The sequence below is a fragment of the Tauraco erythrolophus genome, chromosome 5 (genome assembly GCF_009769465.1).
Source record: "Tauraco erythrolophus isolate bTauEry1 chromosome 5, bTauEry1.pri, whole genome shotgun sequence".
In the NCBI taxonomy this organism is placed as follows: Eukaryota; Metazoa; Chordata; class Aves; order Musophagiformes; family Musophagidae; genus Tauraco; species Tauraco erythrolophus.
The window spans coordinates 23,235,591-23,258,293 of record NC_141469.1 but is presented as its reverse complement, the minus strand read 5'-3'; the positions used below and the strand labels follow the sequence as shown (position 1 = coordinate 23,258,293).

At 45.1% G+C, this 22,703-nt stretch overlaps 1 protein-coding gene across 1 annotated transcript in view; it reads right to left on the bottom strand.

The window, feature by feature from the left end:
• Positions 1 to 21,176, bottom strand: part of SLC4A11 (solute carrier family 4 member 11) — a 92,753-nt gene extending 71,577 nt beyond the window's left edge. The window contains exons 1-2 of the mRNA XM_086611609.1: positions 20,951 to 21,176; positions 7,703 to 7,753 (exon numbers count right to left, since the gene is read on the bottom strand). Of these exons, the coding sequence (XP_086467735.1) occupies positions 7,703 to 7,753; positions 20,951 to 21,176 (277 nt within the window). The remainder of the gene's footprint in view (positions 1 to 7,702; positions 7,754 to 20,950) is intronic.
• Positions 21,177 to 22,703: the final 1,527 nt, after the last annotated feature.

The following is a 22,703-nucleotide window of genomic DNA, read 5'->3' as shown; positions in this document are numbered from 1 at the left end:
GACAATCCACCCTGCAGGACCCATCTCATAGAAAAGAGAAATGAAAAAGTATGAGAAGTGCCCAAGGCCAAGGACAGCACCAGTGCTGCAGGAATAAAACGAACTCCTCGCCCTGCACAGCCGTAAGCAGCAGACACCTTGACCCTAGGTCTTCCAGTACCTCAGCCCATTCTATATAGCATGAAAATAAGCCATCTCCCCATTTTATGCAGGTGCTTAGGAAAAAAAAAAGCAATTTATCTAGCTATCCCTCTCTAAAGCATCACCCCTTCTTCTATAATTCATGCCTAGCCCAGGCCTGCCTTGCTTTAATATCTCAATATTCATCTCCAGCCTTCTCTCCTTATTCTCACTGCTTTCTCAGATTCACTTCATCTCCTCCGTCCTGCTGCTATCACCCCTCTCACAACTCTGCCAAGGTCCTTACCCTGCAGCTATTTTGCTTTTGAGCTGAGTTTTAAGAGCTCAGGGCTCTGTTGGGAAGAGCAGTGAACTGAGCTGCAGCAATCCGAGGTGGCTCTACCTCTCCCTCCACTGCCTTAGTGGCACCTGGCAGCTGCAGCTGGGCTAATAAAAAAATCAGCAGAGCAGTAGTTAGCAGGAAGCACCAACTTCAGCCACATCATATACATTGCCCAGAAAAGCTTAATTGCTCCATGGGAGCAGCACTCACAACCCAGGGGCTGCAGACTTCTCCAAGAAAGCCTAAATCTTAATCATTCAAACTCAATTTCCTGGGAGAGAAGCAGCTCTATTACTAAGGACATCATCTCACATCCCAGGTTATGAGACTTACGCCAGACACAGTCCCAGCACAACCTGTGTGCTTCAGATGAGACAAAGCCAATCACGGTATTTTAATCAACACCTGCAAGCATGCACACCAACCAGGAGGTTAGGAGAGGAAAATGCATCTAGCCACACTTTGCTGCAGTCTCAGTTTAGAACATCAAGCTGGAAAAAAAACATCCAAGAAGGAGGTTTCTGGGGGAAAATAGGCATGTTTTTTTCTTGCATTATCCAGATGTTGCACAGTTCCAGGCATGTGCATGTTACACAAGTCTTTTAGGTAGATGATATATTGCTGCTACTGTTTTAGGAAAAGTTACATGGAGAAGATAAGCTACATATCCACGTAGCTAGATCAGCAGAGTAAAGTAGAAAAGCTAAAATCAAAGTTCATCAAAAGTTATCAACCTCTGCCAAGTCTCTGCAAAAATTGCTGGCTTTATTTCTGAAGGACCACATATGCTATGTTAACACTCTGAATGCTCAAAGCAGTTTTCCGGAAACCACTGATTTTTACCCTCAAATTCCAAGGTACACTACAAGTCTGGAAAAGCGTTCTCATTTATAGCACCTGTTTGCACAGCAATGCCTATTCCCTCAGCCCAATCCAAGCCCCAGCTTCCAGAATCATGGGGTGGCATCTGCTCTTCTTCCAAAATCAGAGTCAGTCTCTCCCACAAGAATTTTTCAGAAAGCTGAAGTTACACTAAAAGGGTTCTTTTGAGCCCATATGATTGGTAATTCATGATTCACCATGTTAAAAGTCATCTCAGATTTCTCAAATGAGTTTTTAGGCAGAGAAGGCAGGAAGTTGCAGGAGAGTCCTTTTTACTGGTTTTGCGTAACAGCACTTGTGGCCACCTCACCAGAACAAGGGAGCACCAGTATGCACTGTGCTCCTGTCCGATTCAGGAGTCTCAGACCTTTTACCCTGGGAAAAGCGAAGCCTTTCCTTCTGACATCACTGGTTTAGATATTTTTGTCACTGATCCTGATCCATTCAGAACTGAAATACAGTGGTTGACACCACTCTCAGCATTTCAAGCTAGAAATCTCACACAACCAAATAGCCAGCTCTGCTGCAGACAGTCAAGTGCAGAAGTTTGCAAGTTCTTGTTTTGGAAGAGCCCAAGAGCTATTTGCATCCACTTTCTCAGGAGAATTACAAGTCAAGTACAGACAGACAACAGAAACAGTAATAATATATATTAAATAGCTTTTAAAGATAAGAGGGCATCAAGTGGGACATAGGCATTACCCTAAAATCAGGTCTGGTTCTTTGAGCATCCCAGTGCTCAGCTGTAATACAGTGCTAAGGAACTCAAGAGAGAATTAAGCCCCCTATCTACCTAAAAACCAGCCACGACATTGGTGTTAAGTTAAAAAAGAAAAGGCACCTTCATCTCATTTTTCCACTCCTGTGGATTTTCATCTTGCTCTAACTAACAATAGACATTAATTTTCAAGACAGGCATGAGGTTTAATTAATCTGAGCTAAAGTGATCAGCCTGAGCTTTAAGCTATCAGAGGGCTTGCTTTGTTCCCCAAGTACTGCAGATCCACTGCATCACTCAAAATACCCAAATTCCCAACATTGGGTGCAAAAGGAAACTTTAATAATGGAGCCTCCACCTCCATTTTGACCTGTACTCTCTGCACAAAAACACGGACCCACATTGCCTCCAAAGGTTGGATAACCTTACAGTCCCTTAATGTTGGCAGGGATAAAGTAATCGAAGGATTCAGGAGAGGCTGGGCAGAGCTCTGTATCAGTTCTACAATCTGCACGGTATTCTAGGAAAAGGGGTTTAAATAGCATCCTGTTTGTTCTCACACTACCCAAGGCAAGCTTCTGGTGACATCTCATACACTGATTTTGGCATAATTACCTACTTATCAAAATAGCTCTCATTTTTCAGGAAAAAAAAAAAGAGCAATCATGGATAGAACAGCATCTTTTACTGAAATATTTGCTTAAGTTTTACATGTTCCTGCTGAGGTTACACTTCAAAGTTGGGAGGTTACTTATTGTTTTGAATCGCAAGAGCCCGAAAAGCAGCCATGAACAATTCCTTCCTTCCCAACATTACTCCATTTCACAGGCAAGAACGACTGCCGTGCTGTAGCCACACAGCAATCCCCTCCGAAGGCTGCTATCAAATCACATTTTGCAAAGCTGGCTCCCACAAAGCTAAAAATTTAAGCCACGCTGATTAAATAAAGCAGTTCTGCATTCAGCTGGATGCTTTCTAGAATTTTAAGCTTCTCTTTCGGTTCACAGTTGAGATTCCCTGGTAAGGGTCGCTATTTTTGTCCTAAGGAGGTTTACTCATCATGCAGCAGGCAGCACATGGACAGGGTTTATACCAGCCTAGGAGAAGACAACTGGTGCCTAGGGGCTGTCCACAGACTGAGTTGTTGGACTGCTGAGAGTTTGCTGCAGACAACTAATTGGCAAGAGAGATCTAGAGCTTACCTCCCATGCTTTTGTTAGAAGACCCTCTTTACTAAGCTGAACATTATGGGTTGGCACAGGTGGACTAACGACCTCTCTATCATCAAGATTGGATTTAAAGGAGTGTCCTCCAATCCTAGCACCTCCTCAGGTAGCTTGAGAGGCAGAAGAGCTTGAGAAAGGTTGGATGACACCTCTCAGCTCTTAAGTAGTCACTGGAAGCTCATCAGATATGGGTTTGTGGCCTTGTGGAGCCATGGCCACCTTCTATGGAGATGTCAGTCTATCACCCAAAGCTTTCAGAGTGCTTCACAACCACAGATTAAATCACAACCTTCTCTTCTAAAAAAAAAATAAATGAAAGAGGTTGAAAGTGTCTAGCAGGTGGAGTCACCAAGATCAGACCTGCATCCTTTAAATAACAGATCTCTCCACTACTGGCCAGTCATAACTTTGGTCGTGTGTTTCCAACTCTACTTTAAAGTCAGTCTTTTGTCATGAAGAGCCACATGGAAATAGAGTTTCCCCTGCCACTTCAGTAATAATTCATAACAGAACTGAAAGAACTGATCTGCTACAAAAAAACCCCAATGCAACACCCAACACCCAGGCACTTTTGAATTAATTCCAGTATTGTATTTTGCAGCCAGATTTCTAGGAAATGTTGTGAATAATCCAAGTAACTCAGTAGGGTTTTGTTTTTATTTTTTGTTGTTTTTACAGAACACAGCAGCACGTGGAATTTCAGTTCTAAACCAGAACCCACAGAAATCACGAGTGTTCATTTTATTATATGCCTCCTGATAGACAGTTCTCAGAAATAAAACAATCTGCAAGAGACCTGCAAGCCACCCTCTCGGGCTTTCCATAGGTAGCAGCAGTGCATCTCCTGCTGGTAAACTGAGCATCTCATCAAGGGAAACCCATTGCAAGAGGATTTGTTTCGAAAAGGCATTTAGATTGATCTCCTAGTTAGGCAAACAATTCCAAGACAGATAAAGATAAATTTAAAAGAGAAGAAAACCCTCCACCACAGATACCAAGCCGAACTGCAAACTGAAAAACAAAACCAAGAAGATAAAATATACCCAAACACCCCAAGCCAGACTGGAGCCTTGGGGTCCTTCAACACAACTGCAATTTACTGTGCCAGCAAAACCAATAAGTCAGACGAGACCAAGCAATGAGGGATTTGCTCTGGAACACAAAAATTTATGCTGCAATATCTGTTGAGCCAGCTTTAAAACAATGCAACAATTCAGATATACCCAGCAGTATACGGGGACTCCTTCCTTTGGATTTTGCAAGAGGAACTAGAAAGCCTCTGGTTCTGTGTCTTCTCAGGGAAAGTTCTTGAGTCAATTAAAAAAGCTCATTGTACACTGGCAGAATTTAATCACTTGCAGCTAACACCAATGCCTTTAGAGCTAATCCACTTGTAACAGGCACTGAATACTGCCCCCCCACCACCACGGAGGGTGTAGGAGACTGACAGCCCAGAGACAATGTGGGGCTTGATGAGTAGTTATTCTGCACATTGATTGCTGGTTTTTCCCCCCAGTCATATTGCATGTGTTCTACTTCTGTAATGCACTGAAGGCCACAAAAGGGGCTTTCAGTAAGTTCTTCCAGCAATAGGGGAAAACCAGAGCATGCTGAAAACTGGAACTTGTAGCTAAAGACATGGGCTCCTTTGATTAACTTCCCAGATTTTTAACCAGTTAAGGAAGTCATCAAATAGGTTGGTATGTTGTTGGGACCATAATAACCCTCTGCACTTCCAGAATAGTCATATATGAGCATCCATTCACCAGAAAATCCTCCCTGGGCTTTCCTCAGTACTTAACAGAGCTACATACTACTAGATACTTCCATAAGTTTTTATGAACAGTAAATATCCAGGAGATTCTTACAAGGCACTGCTTTGGTGCTGCAGCCCAGATTACCTTCACTCTACAACAATTTAAACTAAAACTGAAGTCTCAACTTTTCACTTTTAGCGTTGCTGCAGCTGCTATTGAGAATGCAACAAGGGCAAGAAAGAAGTTAAATGGTAGGGACAAACACAGTCTCCAAACAGAACCTCAGATATGGTCAGAAACAAAAACATCCTAATTACTAATGATACAGAAACGCATATGTATATGCAAGATCTCAAGAGAAGATAAGGAAAAAACTCAACTGCGCAAAGAGCAATAGAACCAAGAAAGGGGAAAAGAAAAATCTAAGTGCTAAGGGAATCTTTGCCCTCCCCACAGCACACAGTTTAGGAGACTAGCTGTTTGGTTTTTTTATTATTTTAAAGGTGAGGCAAGAGCATCTCTTGATCTCCGCAATGAGCTGGCAGATCCAAACAAGTGGTGCCAAGAAACAGCTTAATGATTACAGCTCCATTTCAAAACATGTAGTTTTGAAACTATGTGAAAAGGTAACTTCTTTCTCTGCGGTTTCCTCTAGCCCTGATTAAGTTTTTGGGTAAGTCTTCAAGAATCTGAGTGCGTGAAGCTTCTGCACAGAGAAAGCCAAAGCACTGCCTCGCAGAGGGATGTGAATATTCGCACTGGCAACCCCTGAGATGTGCTGCCCATATATTCTGTGCAGAAACACACAAGCCCTCAGTTAAATCAGGCAGTAGAAGGTGACTCATCACTCAGTAGCAACTGAACTATTGAAAAAGGTCAGTTTGTAATGAGGAACAAGAATGACAGCAGATTTGAGAGTGAAATAACCAAGGAATCAACTGTATTTTCAATCACAGTTAACAGAGTATTCAATACTGCGTGCTAGCTGAAGATGATGTGGCAACCAACTTTTCCTCCTTCTCCCAAACCATGCAGAAGCACAACAGGAAAGAAGCATACATGATTTCATGCTTAATGCCCTTAATGGTTGCTCTTAAGGTGCTGTCTCCTTAAGATGAGGGAGGAAGCTGAGTAATAACACAAATAGGGCAAAAATAAGTGCTCACTGCCGTGGCACCAAGTTGCATATCTCATAGGAGAGCTTTGCACAGGGAATGCCACAACTACAAACACATGCTCTAAAAACATCCAGAGATCTGCCTTTTTGTTTGGATAGTTTGAGGAAGACAAGACATTGAGTCCTGGAAGGGGGCATGTAGAGCTTTTCACATAAGGTGCTAGGACAGACAGCTGTGCTCATGTTCCCTGTGGCAGGAAGCCTTGTGATGAAGTAGGTGGCTCCAGAAGACAGCTGCCTTTCTTCTTCCTCCAAATCATACTGCAGTATTCCTCCCCAAGCCCTTACACTGCTCTCAGCCAGATGCTGGCAGCTTAGACATCTCTCCAGGTCCCAATTGGGATCACCCTCTTACATTCCCAGTCTTCAAGAAAGCACCAACCACATCCCAAGGGGCCACAAGCAACCTAGGGAAGGTAGGAGCATGACTACCCAAGTCCTCATGTCCCACATGCGCTCAGAAAACCTGCCAATACTGAAGAAATAAAGCATCCCTGATATCAGGCATTAATTTCTGTCCTTCTGGAACTCAAGCCAGTCTTCCAAAAAGACTCCTTACTAGAGCTGAGAGTACTTGCTTCCAGTTTCATCCTTTTACTCCTAGAAATTGGCTCCATGTAACACTTTCAGAGAAAGCAAGCAAGCCAGTGCCAAAGGAAGCTCTGTCAATAGCAAAGCTGGATCTACTGCAGCTGACATCCGGCAGACATTCAGTTTCCCCTTCCCAGATGTTAACCTAAGACTTTGCCCCTTGGAACAAGAAAGATGAGCCTTGGGACAGCAACAAGTATCTACAGGCCTGAATAACTGGAGCATTTTAGTCTGCTCTCAGCAGCTGGAAGTCCTGAATACTCCAAGCACTGCACCTTCTCAAGGGCAAGAAGCTCCAGGCCCTTAGAAACTACATCTTGACAAGGCCGGTCTTGAGTTGAAATCTCAGGATGATCTCTCCCTAAAACCCCCCTTCACATGCTCAGCCACCTTTGTTGAAGCAGTTTCCAAATGCCACAACTTAACCTTGATTGAAAGAAAAAAAAAAATCTTTCCAGGCCACTGAAAGATGCATTTACCAGAGCCATCCAACATTTGCCTGATGTTCTTGGCAGGATGTCCCCAAAGGGATCTGACACCTACACATGATCGCCGCTCCAGGAAAAGATAAGTAGATACACCTGCCAGCCTACACTACAGGAAAACATCCTGAAAGAACCTGAAAAACAAGGAGCCACCCAGAATAGTCACTGATGACAGCATGAAGATGATTATTTACTGCTTTGAATATCTAGAATATCTACAGGATTTAAAAATGCAGAGTCTGCTTCCAGCACTAGATTACACAACTACCATGCAAGACTCTTTGCACGCTGCTTAAGCCAAACAGATTTTGCATCACCTGTTACGAGTTCTCAGCTGACCCTGTAGCTCTGCCCTCCCACCGGTAAGGCGATACTACGCACAAAGAAGTCAAATAATACTTGCCGCTCTCTTCAAAGAAGTATCCATTTCTTGACATCGCTGCTGGTGGAGACTCTAAGAAGACAGAAAAGAGAAGGAAACATAAGAATCAAGATGCTGAACATCATCTTACAGCTGAACTCACTGTAGGCCTGGTTTACAGCAGAAAGCCAGCCCCAAAATACTGGAGGCATCAGGTTTTCCTCAATGTGGCAACTTTAACCTTTTGTTTATTGACTTTCACACTTACCAGAATATCCTATCCAGTCACAGTCACTGCCAGTCTCGGACATCCTGAGCTAGGACCACAAAACAGCAAGACTAAAGATGTGGACAAGCCTGATCATCTCAGTGACCTATCAAACCTGAACAAGTGCAACCAAAAATAATACAGGCTAAGCATCGGCAAGGGTTTTACAAAAAACACAAGCCATAATGAAGTTTAGGTTGTAGCTTATGCTCAGATAAGAACCATCAGTTTAATTTAGATGAGAGCAGGAATTTCACATCCTACTCTGCTGCTCCTCCTAATCATTAGGATATCCCAAAACAGTGCTTGGCACTTGAAGATAAGCACCAGAACACTGCAGCCTTCCTTGGCCTGCTTCCTGAGCTGGGGTCCTGCAGCAAACACCATCTGCACCAACAGGGTCTCATGAGAAAGCCACAAATGGGAAATGACGCTGACCAAGAGCAAACCCACAAACACAGCAGCACCAGGACCAAGCCCCCATGATTCGTTATAGAACGTACTTTATTTGTTAGTGAGTCAGTTCTGCAGTTAACTGCTGGCAAATTGGGTATTTACCATGCAAACAGATGCTCAAACAGCACAGAAGCACTTGCTTTTCAGGTGTGATCAAAGTCTGGTGCCCCAAACCCAGCCTGGCTGTTAGTGCCAACAGTATTTGACAGTTCAGACTGCGTGGGCTAGAAGCACCAGCTATTCTGCACAGGTGCATGCCTCATTTTACAGGGAGCTACCAGAGCTCTTTATTTTGAGCCTTGAGCAAGAGTCACCTAAGCAGTCCCTTTGAAAGCCGCTATTAGATCCTGCCTCTTTATATGCCTCTTCCCAGCCAAAACGCAATCAGAAAAAGGAATAGACTTGCTCTGTCTTTCCCCACTTCATTAGGCTAATCAAACATTACCTACGCAAGCCTGGGATGAATTTGGGCCAACAAGGAAAGAGGTTTTGCCTGCTTTATTGTTCTACAGATTAGGCTTCCTGCTTTTTGTTTGAGGCATGAGACCATTTCCCAAAGACCCTGTCTCTACCCCATAACTTTTGGCTTACTGGTTATGTGGGTTTTTTTTTTCCCCTTTACAGTGTGCCACGTTTTCAAGCATCATAATTCATCCTAGTCCACTGGGAGCATTTGTACACCAGACGGATACAAGTCACACCGCTGATGACAGCACCTTCCAGCCCTAACGCTTGTCACAGCTCAGCATGGCTCAGACCTTCCAGTGCAGACAGCTTTTGGCTGCACAAGTTCCTGGAGAGACACCCTGATGACCATTAAAAAAAAGAACACCCCATAAACCCAAGGGCAATTCAAGTGTCTGGTCCAGGAGAGAAACACAATGTTCCAAGTTCATCCCAGAACAATGGGCTAGAGGAACAAAGGCACCGTGGCCAAGGGGCACCCATTACACCAGTCAATTGTTTCCCTCCACCTGGAAGGGAAAGCTAAGATCCATCCAGACTGATTAGCATGCTAATGATCAAAGGAAAGTTTTTTAAAGAGACTCTTATTGTCCAATGATTGCATTTACGCATTTCAGAGAAACAAACAAAATACGCCTAGGCAGATGGATTACCGAAGGATCTGACATTCCCACCAGGATGGTATATCAATTTCTCATTTGTATTATAGCTTGAGGGAGCCTGAAGCAACATGTTCATCTTTCACTAGGAAAGATGAGACATTGTTTGCTTTTTACCTGAACACACCTATTTTGACAAGAGATAATGGCTTTAAAATGAAAGAGGGGAGATTTTGGTTAGATCTAAGGAAGAAATTCTTCACTGTGAGGGTGGTGAGGCACCGGAACAGGCTGCCCAGAGAAGTTGTGGCTGCCCCACTCCTGGAAGTGTTCAAGGCCAGGTTGGATGGGGCTTTGAGCAACCTGGTGTAGTGGAAGATGTCCCTGCCCATGGCAGGGGAGTTGGAACTAGATGATACTTAAAGGTCTCTTCCAACCCAAATCATTCTATGATTCTGTGATTTCTATGAGTTGATAACATCCAATTAACAGGAATTCAGAGTTGGTTGCTTTCTTCATCAGAAATATCTTCCAACCGCAGCATTGCCTGGGTTGACGTCATGCCTTTATGGGAGATTCTGGCTTGGTCGCTGCGTGGACTAGGCATGAAAAGGGCAAGGCTGGGGTATTACAGCAGGCAGTGCCATTTCATTAGGTGGCACTCGTTTGTCTGAGTCACTAATGAGCGATAGTCCCCTAGGCAACATGTTCAGGCAATTATGTTGGAGGTGCTGTTTTTTCAGATGAGTCATAAAACAGAGGTCTTAACCTTGCAATTAAAGATGCAATGGCACGTTTGGGAAAAAAAAAAAAGTCAGGCATTCACCCTACTATATCCTGGCTAAAGTCCAGCCCTGGTAATTTGTCTTCTCCCTATGTAATGCTGTCCCATAGCACCAACAGGATTCAGACTTCAAAACAGTCTTGGAGCATTTGGAAAAGTTGATACAACCCCCACGGAAGGGGCTACGCACATTAACATCAGGAACCCTGTGTAACATGCCCAGCAGGTAAAAGGCAATGGGGTGTTTACACGAGTCCAGACACACACCCCGAGTTACGGGACTTGCTTAAAGGTCAGCACATTAGCAGAAGCGGAGGTAGGAAGAATAAATTGGGGGCTACATCATCTGCATCTCAGAATCTAAAGAGAGAGACATCTACCTAACTTTTTAACTAAGTAGAACAAAGGAAGGAGAAAAGGGGGTGAATCTTTCCCCCTTCTCCCCGTATTTCCCCAGTTTAGCACAAGGAAGTGTATCTAGCATCCCATAAACATAAGCTAAGCAAAGTCTAGCTGGCCTTGTCCTTACGTGCATGCTCAGCAGCAGTCAGCAAGGTAAACGGAACAGAAGGCTCCATGTACCTCTACTTTCACAAGGCTTACGGGATTTGAACATCCAAGGACTCAGCTCCTTTGTCCAGTTTTGCTGAAGACAAGAGCAATGGGTTTGAGTTGTACAGAACTGACAGCAAGGCGGAGTCCTCTCTTCTCTAGCAATAAGGCACATACCCACAGTCTGACCAACGCTCACCCCTCCCCAAAACCTGCATTTCCTCTCCCCATCTCACCTCCACTCCTGAAACTGAAAGAGCTCTCTCAAGGGGCAATTCTGAAACACTGCAGTACCCAATGCTATTGTTGAGCTTAGGGAAGCCTGGGTAGGAAAACGAGTCTCCAAATACATTAGAGATCAACATTGCAAATGATCCAGGGTTTGCCAGAAGTTGCAGAAGTGTTTCCGTGAAGTATCCATCAGCCCTTTCATTAGCCTTTGCAGGCTGGAGGAGACGACCTGAAGTCTGGGAGCACTTCATTACTACAGGGTGGGAGTTCCTCCTCTCTACCACCAGCAAACCACTTCCCGCAGATCCACCAAACCCATGTTGCTAGTTCCCTTCCCCCAGGTTTTCTTTCAGATCTCAGCGATTAAAAAAATCCAAGTAAAGCAGCTTCAGCATGACATAAGGTCCGGCTTCTAGAGGCAAAGCTAGAAAGCATTACCCTGAGAAGCTAAGATACTCCACACATCAAATTTGCTCTCGTGCCTCTAGTAGCTCTCGGAGATCAATGGCCTCACTCTCCAGACTCTCTCTCATCCAACATCTACAAGGACAGGGCAACCAGACTCATCACTTGCTCTCCCTGTCCAAAGGCAGAACAAGATACCATCTTCCATTATCTACCAAAAAGTAGGTGGTATAGCTCTTTTGACAGTTTCAGCAGTGCTTTTCATTTTTAAGAGTTAATTTACTCCAGCAAATAAGTTTCTACTGCCACTCCATCTTATTCCCTACAGGGATCTCTGTTAGATGAGACTAAATTGGACAGGCATTAAAAGTGTCACTGCTTAGCTGCTTTTTCAAAGAAAAGCTTCTGACTAGTTTCTCATCCCTTTCTGAGCATTGAATTCAAAAGGTGAAAAGTGAAGAGCTGAAGCGCTGCACAATGGAAAACAAAGTCTATTTTTCTACACTCAGGGATACAGCTTAAGAATTCAGAAGTCAGTCATTGCCTTTTGACTTGAAGCTATTGCAGTAACTACAAGAGCCACCAAGGGGGAGGTATATGAAGTTTACTACTTAACTAGTAGGACAGTCAAGTTTGCTGTAGCGTAAGGTGCTTGGCCTTAGGAATAGGAGGAATCAGATGATCCACAGTGGGAAGTATCAGGCAAGAAATGGATATGCTTCCTGATTTCTTACATTCTTACCATTTTTACATTTGCATTTAACAAAAACACAACAGGCTCTACCATGCCATCCTTCATTATTAAATTCCTCTGGGAAACCTGTCTCAGATCTAATAAACCATTTTAACTCTCTTGTTTTAATATTAGTAATAAGTTCTCTTAAGCCTTGCAATATTAGCGGATTACAAATAAAAACACATTCTCTGGATACTTCAGTAACTCAATTACAATGTTCTGCTGCTGGCATCTTCCGAGTAAACAGCCCTCTGCAGCACAAGCCTTATATTGAAGCAAAAAACAGCTCTCCCAAACTTTCTACAAGTGGTATTACAGACTTCAGCTTTTATGACTTCCCTCCAGTAAATCTCCCCAAGTTCTAGTGTCTTGATATTCAATTGGAGTTTACTTTGAGGCAATATAATTTCAAAAGAGTTATTGGAGAGATATTCATTCACTTTCAGGCCGTTTAACCTTGGCTGCTCTTGGGTTGTCTCTGAACATAGGCAGCCTGTACACCTGAAGCATTTAGTTACCTCATAAGTACTGATGGGAAAACATTGAGTACCTTCACCAACTTTTACTCAGTGTGTGCTCCCATATCCCAGTTTCCACCACCTCCTTCAACATTGCTTTGCTGAAGCTCCGAGGACAGTTCTGAAACTCACCAGCAAATGCAATCATAGAATGGCATAGGCTTGCCTTAAAGCTGATAAAGCAAAACACTTGATCCTCTGAGCAAGAAGGTACAACAAACATCACCTTTTCAGCTGAAAGACCTTCAGGCTTTCCCAACTTTGTCTCAGAAGGAATTACCAATTCTCAGCATCACAGACTCAACTGCCCAGTTATCTGGAAAGAAATCCACTTCCCAAAAGACACGTAAGGCTTTAGCTTTGACACAAGGTTTTGGCTACTTCAAGATGACTTCCAGGAGTTTGTCCGTTAATGCAAAAAGCATCCACCGCTACCATTAAATAGCCAGGCAGCAGCTCCCCTACCTGATGGCGAACACAGCACTTGGTTGCACCACCTCAAACAGATCTGGAGCCAAGTCCAGCTTGAACAGGTGTATTGTCTCATCTAAGGCTTAGATCTGGGGGAAGGTGACAAAGCCACCCTTTATCCAAGGCTCCATCAGGCCGGATATTCAACACTCAGTTTGCTTCTTACTTATTGTTCTCTTCACCTCACCGTGAATTAACATCACAGGACAAGGGAGACCACAGCTGCACAAGTGACCAGGGAGCTGCACTCAGGTTCATGCAGTTTGGGGCAGGGGCAAGAGCCACAATTTGTGCTTAACATACTTAAGCAAGTGATGCTGCTCTCCTCCATCCAAAGTCAGCAGAAAACCAAATAGACTTAAAAAACCACACAGAGAAAGAATAATATCCCAAGGGAAACCTGCAGGAGAGGCTTTTTTTTAATTGTGTGGAGCATTGACTGAAAGGAGCTTGCAACAGAGTCTAAAAACCTCCGTACACAGCAAGAGCTCAACAGCTGGAGGAGAATTCACTTCATAGCTGGAGAAGAACAGGAAAAGAGATTGACAGGTAGCAAATCTGATCCCGCTGACTAGCTGATCAGGTCCAAGTATATCAATATTGCAGGATCCTCCTGCATAACATCACTTTTCCTCATAAAACATGAGATTCTGGCAGTCTTCAGGGAAGAATCAAGCAGTGAGGTCTCCTGGTGGAGACATTTGTTGTCAATTTTTTAAAACTATTCAAGTCAGCAAGAACGAATGGACAGCAGCATGCAAAAAGCTGTTTTGCCTCAAGTTACCACTCCTCATTTCTATCTACACTTCAAGCAGCTGATCCTTCTCACAGCCCTGCACACTTCCACTGGAAAACGTTGGTGAAAGCACGGCTCATAGCGGCACAGTCAGAGATAAGGAGTGTGTTCATACGCAGCTGCTCTAGGCAATAATAATTGACATACAGGACAAGAGCTTGAGATTTTACCTGTTTTTCTCTACACCTAGAGAGGTGTGACAAAAGAAAAAAACAAACCACACAAGTCAGGGTTTCAAAACCAACCTCTGTAATTCAAGGAAGCATAAGATGAGTAAGGCATGTTTGTTAATACTTGGGCAGGAATGTGCCCAGTAAATATGGAGTATAAGCACTGCTGCCTGTGGCAAACCCAGACGTAGGTTTTCCTCCAGAAAGCATCGGTTCGTATTGATAAAGGCAAAGGAAAACATAATAGAAAAAATCAAGAGGGGTAAAAAGACCTTTTCTGTGTCATTACATGGAAACAACAGCACTCCGCTACCTTCCAGGGAGTTTTATCTTCAAGAGATAAGAGTCAAGATCAACTAAAGAACTCTTCTTCACTGCAGCTTTACAGTCTCACACCCCCTGCAAGCACAATCCATGCTTTCTCAGTGTGGACACATCCATGCACGTTTCATCCCAAGCAGCGACTGAGGGGGATTAATCCTTCTTTCCCAGGGCACACTAGAGCCCTATCGCTCAACTTGTCCTTCATTCATCTCAGTGGCATACCTGCCGACAAGGGCTGAGCAGAGCCCCACGACAAGCTACCCAGCTCCGTAAAGGACCAGCTGTGTTCCTCCTCCTCTCAAGTTACATGCACATCACATGTGTCCAAATATTTCCAATACTGCTTTCTACAGCAGTATTTGAAGAATAAAGAGTTAGCAACGTACCAGTCAGCACAGTGAAAACCCAAGGGCATATTCCAGCCAGCACTCATGGGAAGGGCAGGTTCCCTTGTCTATGTTCCCCTTCTGCACTGCTGCCCCCACTTTTCTTCTCAGCTTATTCCTCCTCCTCATGAAGCTGTCAAGCCTTTGAAAAACACAGCCAGACACTAAAGGATGGACGAGGGCCTCATCCCCACATGCCATGCCCAGAGCTTCAATGTAGGCACAGTACGGTATAACCATCAGGCACTGGCACCACTTCATAACAAAGCAGCAATTCTTGTTCGAGACCTCTACCTAAATGAGTTAACACATCACCCACACGCAAACATCTACAAGAAATCAACTTTTGAGATCTTAGAAACAGTCTAGAAGACAGCCATGACCCAGGAAGATTTAAATCTATTCCAAATCCCTTCACCTTGGTAAGCTTTTAGAAGATAAAAGTGTTGGCCAGAGTAGATACCAAGACGGGAGATGCTTTCAAGTAGCCCAATCCAATAGGAAATTGCTGCTTTAGCCAAGAGGCTCAGGCCTGCAGGGACACAAGCTTTGCCCTCCTTAAGTGTAGACACAGCCAAGTTCTTCAGCAATCCTCGCAGGAGAGGATGATTCTGTTAATAAAGAGCACTCAAAGTTATGTGTGTTGAGTATGAGTAGAGAACATACTCTTGAGTATGTAGAGAACATACTCTGTTCATGAACATACTGTTCATGAGTATGTAGAGAACATACTCTTCTTGCCACAGAATTGCACAGATGTGACACTTGTCTCCCCTGCCCCTCTACTAGAAGTACCCCTAAAGGATTTTCACCACCTCTTTGCTTCCCATAAGGGTTTCATATCCCCAAAATTCCCATTTTTGAGACTAAGAGGGAACTAAATATCTCTAACACCTGTGAAGTGTCCTATTTCTCTGATTTTTGAAGGACACAACACCAGCCCTCTGACAAGTCCTGGGCTAGCCCACCATGCACCAGCTACTTAGACATAAAGCTTTGCTCCATATGTCTATCTAAACAGCATCCTCCACCAGATGCCGGTCCCAATCCAGGCAGAAAACTCAACTTCATAGCTTCATGGCTCAGCAAGCACTAAGAGTCTCAAACCAAGGATTATATGCAAGGGGCTGGATATTCTTCTGATGAAAGGAAATGGCACAAGGAGATCTTAAATCATGCCATGGTCACTCTGGTAAACAGAAGCCCAGAACTAATTTTCACAGTCACTGGCTGTGAAAATAATAAAGCATCATACTGGAAGGATAAAGCAGGAAGCATCCTCCTGCCTGCTCCCTCCCAGGCAAACACACACCCACACACAAGCTCAGGGATCAGACATGTCTGCTTTCAAAGCATTTTCCTCCCTGCACTCAACAATTCCCCCTCTTCATGCCCTCCCCACCTTCCTCCAGAGCACCCACCGCAATAAAACCATTTAATAGAAGATCACTGGCTGCAGCAGCAACAGCTACCAGAGATCTCGCCCCAAAAAAGAAAAACCCCAAACCCATACACGTGGAAGACTGGTGTTCATGGTGCTTGGATTTACCAGCAGCACCAGGCTGGTCAGGTCGACTCATCACAATTTAGCCCACCCAAGCAATTAATATCCAAGGGTGCCTCCCAGAGGTGAGCTGCAAGAGGAAACGACCCTGGAAATCAAGAGCCACGCAGCTGCTCTGCTAACAGAATAGCTTTTCCTCCTCTGCTGGGTTTCTTGGCCAGCAGGACAAGCCAAGAGAACGACGACACTTTGGGATTTAGGCTGGCTGACACAGAATTTGGGCTATTTGCCTCCCCCCCCCCCTCACTCCTGGTTAAAGGGGGAGACTTCATTTTGTTGGATCCTCTCAAAAAAAAAGTGAGACTTGCAAGAGTTTCTTGCATAAGCGCTACATGGAGAGGAGCAAAAGCAGATACCTCCAGAGATCCCACAAGCTGGCAAAAGGCCCAAGAATAGACCAGTTGAGGCTTTTCAGTCAACTTCTCCTGAAACATTTAAATAATTTAGAAAGCATTAACTCTTACTGACAGCTTTTCAGACAAGCTCTTACTCGGTCCCATCAAAAGCTTAATAACTCCTAATCAAAAAAAGATACTGCAATGGCTCCAAATCTTGGTCAGGGTTGAAAGGGGCTTCAAAAAGGTGCTTTGATATTTTTCTTTGCTGAAATGCTTTCCTTGTACAAGCAGGTCTTCTAGAGGCCACCACCTGCCACTTATCTGCAGTGGTACCATGTAAAACACAAAAATGGTTAAGAGACAGTCAATCAACATTTCACCTGCTTGGGGTTATTCAGAGGAAGAGAGCTGTTCCCTGCAGTGGTTCAACTGTTTTAAATAATAAAAATTAAGCAGCTGCAAGGTGTAAGCTAGTAGCTACAGACCTCTTGTTTGGGATTAAGGGGAAGAGATGCTCCAGCACAACCAGTTTCACACTCCAGCATCACCCCAGGGTACCCAAATCATGTTTTGGAACACGAAGTTCATTACTATAAAGTTTTTATCCCCTGTATTATTGCCACCAGAAACTAGAGAGACAGCAGCAGCTGGGCCAAACCTTGCAGCGAAGTTATTCTTGTACCCCTTCCCCCCACCACCCCACAAAAAGCATCTGAACAAGAGATCACCAGCTCTAATTCACCCAAACCCAGAAGTTAGATATTAAACAAGGTCTATACTGGAAACATGGAAAGACACAGAAGTAGAGAGCAATGAACCCAGCCCCCAAACACATTTTCACAGTTGTGGTTCCAGGCAAGAGACAAAGAAAAACCTTCCCCCCTGCCATTAAAAGGGAAAACAGCCCAAAGGATACCCCAATGGCAGCCCAGCTGCCCTCTGCACCCCTAACCCTCCCCACAGAAACAGGGATTTCAAATCATGACAGGCTGGGCAGGATCACACAAATCAACCCCATACAGTTTTTATGTCTAGGAGCCCCAAAACAGCAGTGACAACACCAAGGGTGGGGGGAAAGCCAGCAGCACCCCATCTGATTTTGCTGTCCATCATCAACCCAAAATAAAAATGCCCCTGTCCGGTGGTGAAACAATTGCAGATTGACAATACATGACAGTGTTATTCATTAAGACATTGTTTATGGTTCGTCTACATGGCTTCCATGGCTACAGCAACAGGGATGATGTTTGCTAGCATTGTAGGCAGATCACATATACACATTTTGTTTTCACCCAGCACTGCACTTTTCCCCCCCACGTGAAACATCAGTACGCAAAGCCTCACAGACAGGCTGGTAGAATGTTTTAGCATTAATTAGAGAAAATCCAGAACAGGTTCAGATCTCTTGTGCTCATCTCCCCATGCATATCTCGCAAACTAAATTCAAACCCTGAAAAGGCAGCACTCCAGTTAATGTAAATTCAATTCGAAAGGTATACTCCATCCTTAAAACACAGCAGCACAGAGATATCCGGCACAGGCAATAGATATCATCGCTAAGCAGCAAAGCCCATTGAAAATGCATCAAGTACTGCCTTACTTTAGTGAATTAAATAATTAAAGAGCTGGCAGAGCTGGTTTTCTAGATTTCCTGTCCAAATGCATCACCCAGCAACAGTATTACTTCAGTTTTAGGGTTGTTTTTTTTGTTTTTTTGTTTTTTTTTTTTAAGACCACAACTTACCTGTGCTACTTCTTTAATAGAGATGCTGTTCAAACAGCCTCCGCTCCCCTCCTGGCTCCTTCCCCCCGAGCCACTGCACTTGTTCCCAAATGCCACTTGGCTCAGGTGGCTGAGAAGGCAACGGCTCGTGCTTTTTCAACGGCTCCAATATTAATCCCATCCAGAGCATCTTTCTCCCTCACTTCCAATTGGCGAGCGGCGAATGGGTGGAGTGAGAGGGCGACCCATTAGCTCCCAGACGGGCACCTCCAGCCCAGCTCTCCCAGCCCTGGCAGTGATGCCAGCCGGCCACTAACTTCACGCCTGCGAAGCACCACTCCCTGCATGCCACCGCAGCCCAGGCTGGGCTTTGGGTCGGTCTCCTCCAGCCACCTAGATGCCACTGCCTCTCGGAGCTATTTGCTTCTAGTAGCAAGGAGGGAGGAAAAAAAAAAATAGAATAATTAAAGTGACCCTGCACGTCAGAGCCGGCGTTTTGCTGGATGCTGTACTGAGAAAACCCGTGTGCCTCCTTAAAAAAGAAAAAAAGCAGCTTTGTGGCAGCCAGGCTCAACCGAAGTGAGAAGATATTGTACCTTACAGACAGAAGTACAGAGAAACAAGAGGATGCAAAGATGCAGGAAGAAGAAGGGGAGGGGGCAGGGGGCAAACGACCACAAACACCACCACCACTGCTGCCAAGAGGTAGATATAGATTTCTTAAAGATGTAGTCACTGCGCTCTGTGAGGCGATTGCGGGGCTGGGTGCCAGTGGTTTGGGTGTTGGTTTTTTTTTCTCTCCATGCTACCGAGCGTGACAGTTCAGCAGCAGTGCAAGGGTTAATGCACGCATTCGACAAGGAGGCTGCAGAACGGAATGAGACACAGGGCAGTCAAACCGCGCTCTGACAGCAAGTTGCAGAAAATAGAGCTGAAGAGACCTCACCTCATCCAAGGAGAGCTATAGCCGAGTCTGTCTGCCCAGTGCTCAACTGTGGTGCTTGAAAAAGCTTCAGAGGGAAGATGCCCCATCTTCTCCCCCCTCCCTCTAGCCTATTCTACTCTTCCACTTTCCTTACAACTCCAGATTTTCATAAGAATAAGCCAAGTCTCCCCCAGCTTGATATTTAAAGCCTGGAGGAATGGTCTATGCTGACCAAAAAAAAAAAAGGAAAAAAGGGGGGAAAAACTCCCCAAAGCAACATTAAATCAGCCTTCATAAAGACAGAATCCTAAAAAAGTAAGAAATAAACAGCGAGTTATCAAAACGCTGCCAAGACGAGGTCACTCCTCTACAGTAACTCTGACAATTGCAGACTCCAGTGAAGATTCCCCAGCAATCGATATTTGCCAGGAGGCAGCACCCGTTCCCGGCGCCAGGCGAGCCCGGGCATGGCTCGGGAAGAGGCATCGCTCTTAGCAGAGGGATTCGCTCAAGAGCCACGTACCCTTGGGTTTGAGTCCCTGCTACAGGCTTGTTTCCGCTGCACGAAACCACAGGCAATGCATGTTTTTAAACACCTCCTACACGTTTTCTCTGCTGAGACTGCTCATCCAGTCTCCTCCATTTTTTTTTTTTTTCCCCCTCTTGCATGCCACTCGATGAGCTTTTCCAGGTAAGGTACATCATATTCAGACTGTTAATAAGATAGAAAGGAAGTATAACCGTGGTTCATAAAGCATTGGAGGGTGGAAGAGACCCTTGGAGGTCTCTAACCCCAGCTCCTTGCTCCTGGCAGGACCACCTTCAAAGCTACATCGCACTGCTCAGGACCTCATCTCATCAAGCCTGATACCTTCCCCAAAAAAGTTTTACCAGCAAGACTCCTGTCCTTGGGATCAGCACTTAACAGCAGAGCTCAGCTCCTAAACCAGCAGGATTTACTCAGTGCCCTCTTATAGATCCTTTGCAGTAAAGCAATGTGTAAAATTTTGAACCCAGCTGAGGCTTTTAAGGTACTTCCTTGCAGCAAGGCAAATGTGCAATAGAGGATTTTAATATCTTCCCCTATACCCACACTTGATACCTTTAACAAGAGTTTAAAGGACACAGGTGACAGCATCACAGCCCTAAAGGTGAACTGAGCCTGCCCACCCTCCTCCAGCAGGTATTTCAGGTTTCAACCACTGCTGGATTCATTTCAGCAAGCGAACAAGCTTATGAAACAAAAGACTGGCTAAGATCAGTTTCTATTTTTATATTTTTTTTTCCATACTGAGGTTGTTTCTCAGCTCTCCCTGGCCAGCCTGCCCAGCTGCAAAGAGGTAGCAAGGACCAGAGCTGCACCTTGGTGGAGATGACAGCACCCAAGCAAGCACCACCAAGAGACATCCGAGACAGGAGTGCATCAATACGACCACAGCAATGCAACCACTGAGTCCTACTTGAGTTGCTTTCCTCCTCACCCACCAACTCCAAAGCCCCCCAAATCCCAGCAGGCTTCCCCGTTACCCTATACCACCCCCTTCTCCCATCCCCAAGCCTTTCACCCCTGGTCACGCACCATCCACCGGCCCGGTCCACCTCTGTGTCACCAAACGTTGCGGCCACGGGGCCAAATCCTGCGAAGAGCCAGCGCTCGCCCCGAACTGACCGTAGGGCGAGCGGAGAAAGGTGAGCCGGGGGTAACAAAAAGAAGCTGGCTCCATTAGGACAGAGAAGAGAGGAGAGCCAGGTACGAAGCAAACCGCGTCTCCCTTCACCTCCTTCAGCGGATACTGTTGGGACATGCAGTCTCGGAGCCTTCTACCCAGAGAAGTTCCTTTTTGAAGAGGAATTAATGCAAAAAAAAACAAACAACAAAAAAAGAAAACCAGCTGCTCAAGCAGCCCCGTTGCTGCTGTCACAGCCCAGCAGAGCACAGTGGAAAGGCTGCGTCTCCAGCCTGTATTTAAACGCCCCTCTCAGAAAGCAGAGATGCAGCACAGGAAGAGACAAATTCCAGCTCTGCGTCGGGCTGATAAGCCAGGTTTATAATATTCAAGAAGTATTGGCATTACTACAATTCCTTCCCCCCACCTCCAATGAATATCTTGTGCGGTAGCTTGTTGCGCACAATAAGCAAAAAAAACCCCAGCCCAACCCCTAAAAAAAAAATAATAATTAAAAAATTTTTAAAAAAATCAGCCTGTTCCGGTGGGAACAGCCAACACGTTGAATAAAACAAACACACGCGTGTTAAACCCTGGGGATGCAATTAGGCTCAGAGCAGGGGGAAGAGGCATTTAGCTCCTGGAGAAGGAGATGGCAATGGGCGAGAGGAAAAGGAAAATAAATCTGATGCCCAACTCTGTGCCCCATGAGGTGCTTTTCCCCCAGAGGTTGAGCCCAAGTGGCAGCTCCCACCACTGTAGGGTGCCAGCACCTGCCCCAACACCAAAAGGGAAGGAAGGCCTCCTCATCCTCAGCCCCTAGACCGCCCCCTTTCTAATTTTCCACTCTTTATCTACCCCCCACGAGCTGGTAGCACCCAGCAATAACTCACTCCATCACCGTTGCTGATTGAAACCCACTCCCACAGCATCTTGAGACAAAGGTTGCCCAGCTCCAAACACTGACTGCCTGAGATCTTCTCTCTACCAGTGTTGTGATTTTTTGTGAATTTGCGAGTTTTCCCCCTGCCAGAGCCTCCATTCGCTAGTCTCCATCCATCCCACCATGCTATGGCTGCAGGAACACCCTCAAGGAAGCCACAGCCCTGCAAATCCTTCTGCTGCGGTTTGCATCGGGTCCTTCAAACCTGGGGAACCAAAAAGCACACACAGGGAAGAACAGCTCCTGTCCAGTGCAAGCATAGAGGCCACATTAACCACTCCAATGGCTTGTATCAGGTTTTCATGCTCTTCTCCCCACCTTCTTGCAGTTTTTTTGGCAGGGCATCTATGAGGACTGAACCTGGACTCTATTTCCCTCCGTGCCCTACCCATATCACAGCTCCCACTGGTCCATCAGAGCTTGCAGATCCTTCCTTCAATAACAAAATGCTACAGGCTTCAGTCTAACTTTTTTTTTTAAATTGCAAGTCCAAGCAAGGGTCGAATTTAGAAAGGGGGAATAGAAAAACCTGTGGAGTTTTAAGTGACAGCTAAACACTGATATCAAAGCCAGCACCGACAGATGCAGAAGCCTGCAGTGCTCTGCTCCAGGCCAGCATGTCACTGTGCTCTGCAGAAAGGCTTTAGAGGGAGCTTATACCACATCGTATTTAGAAAGTTTTATTGCATAAAAAAAAAGTTTTTCAGTTTCACCAGGTCCCA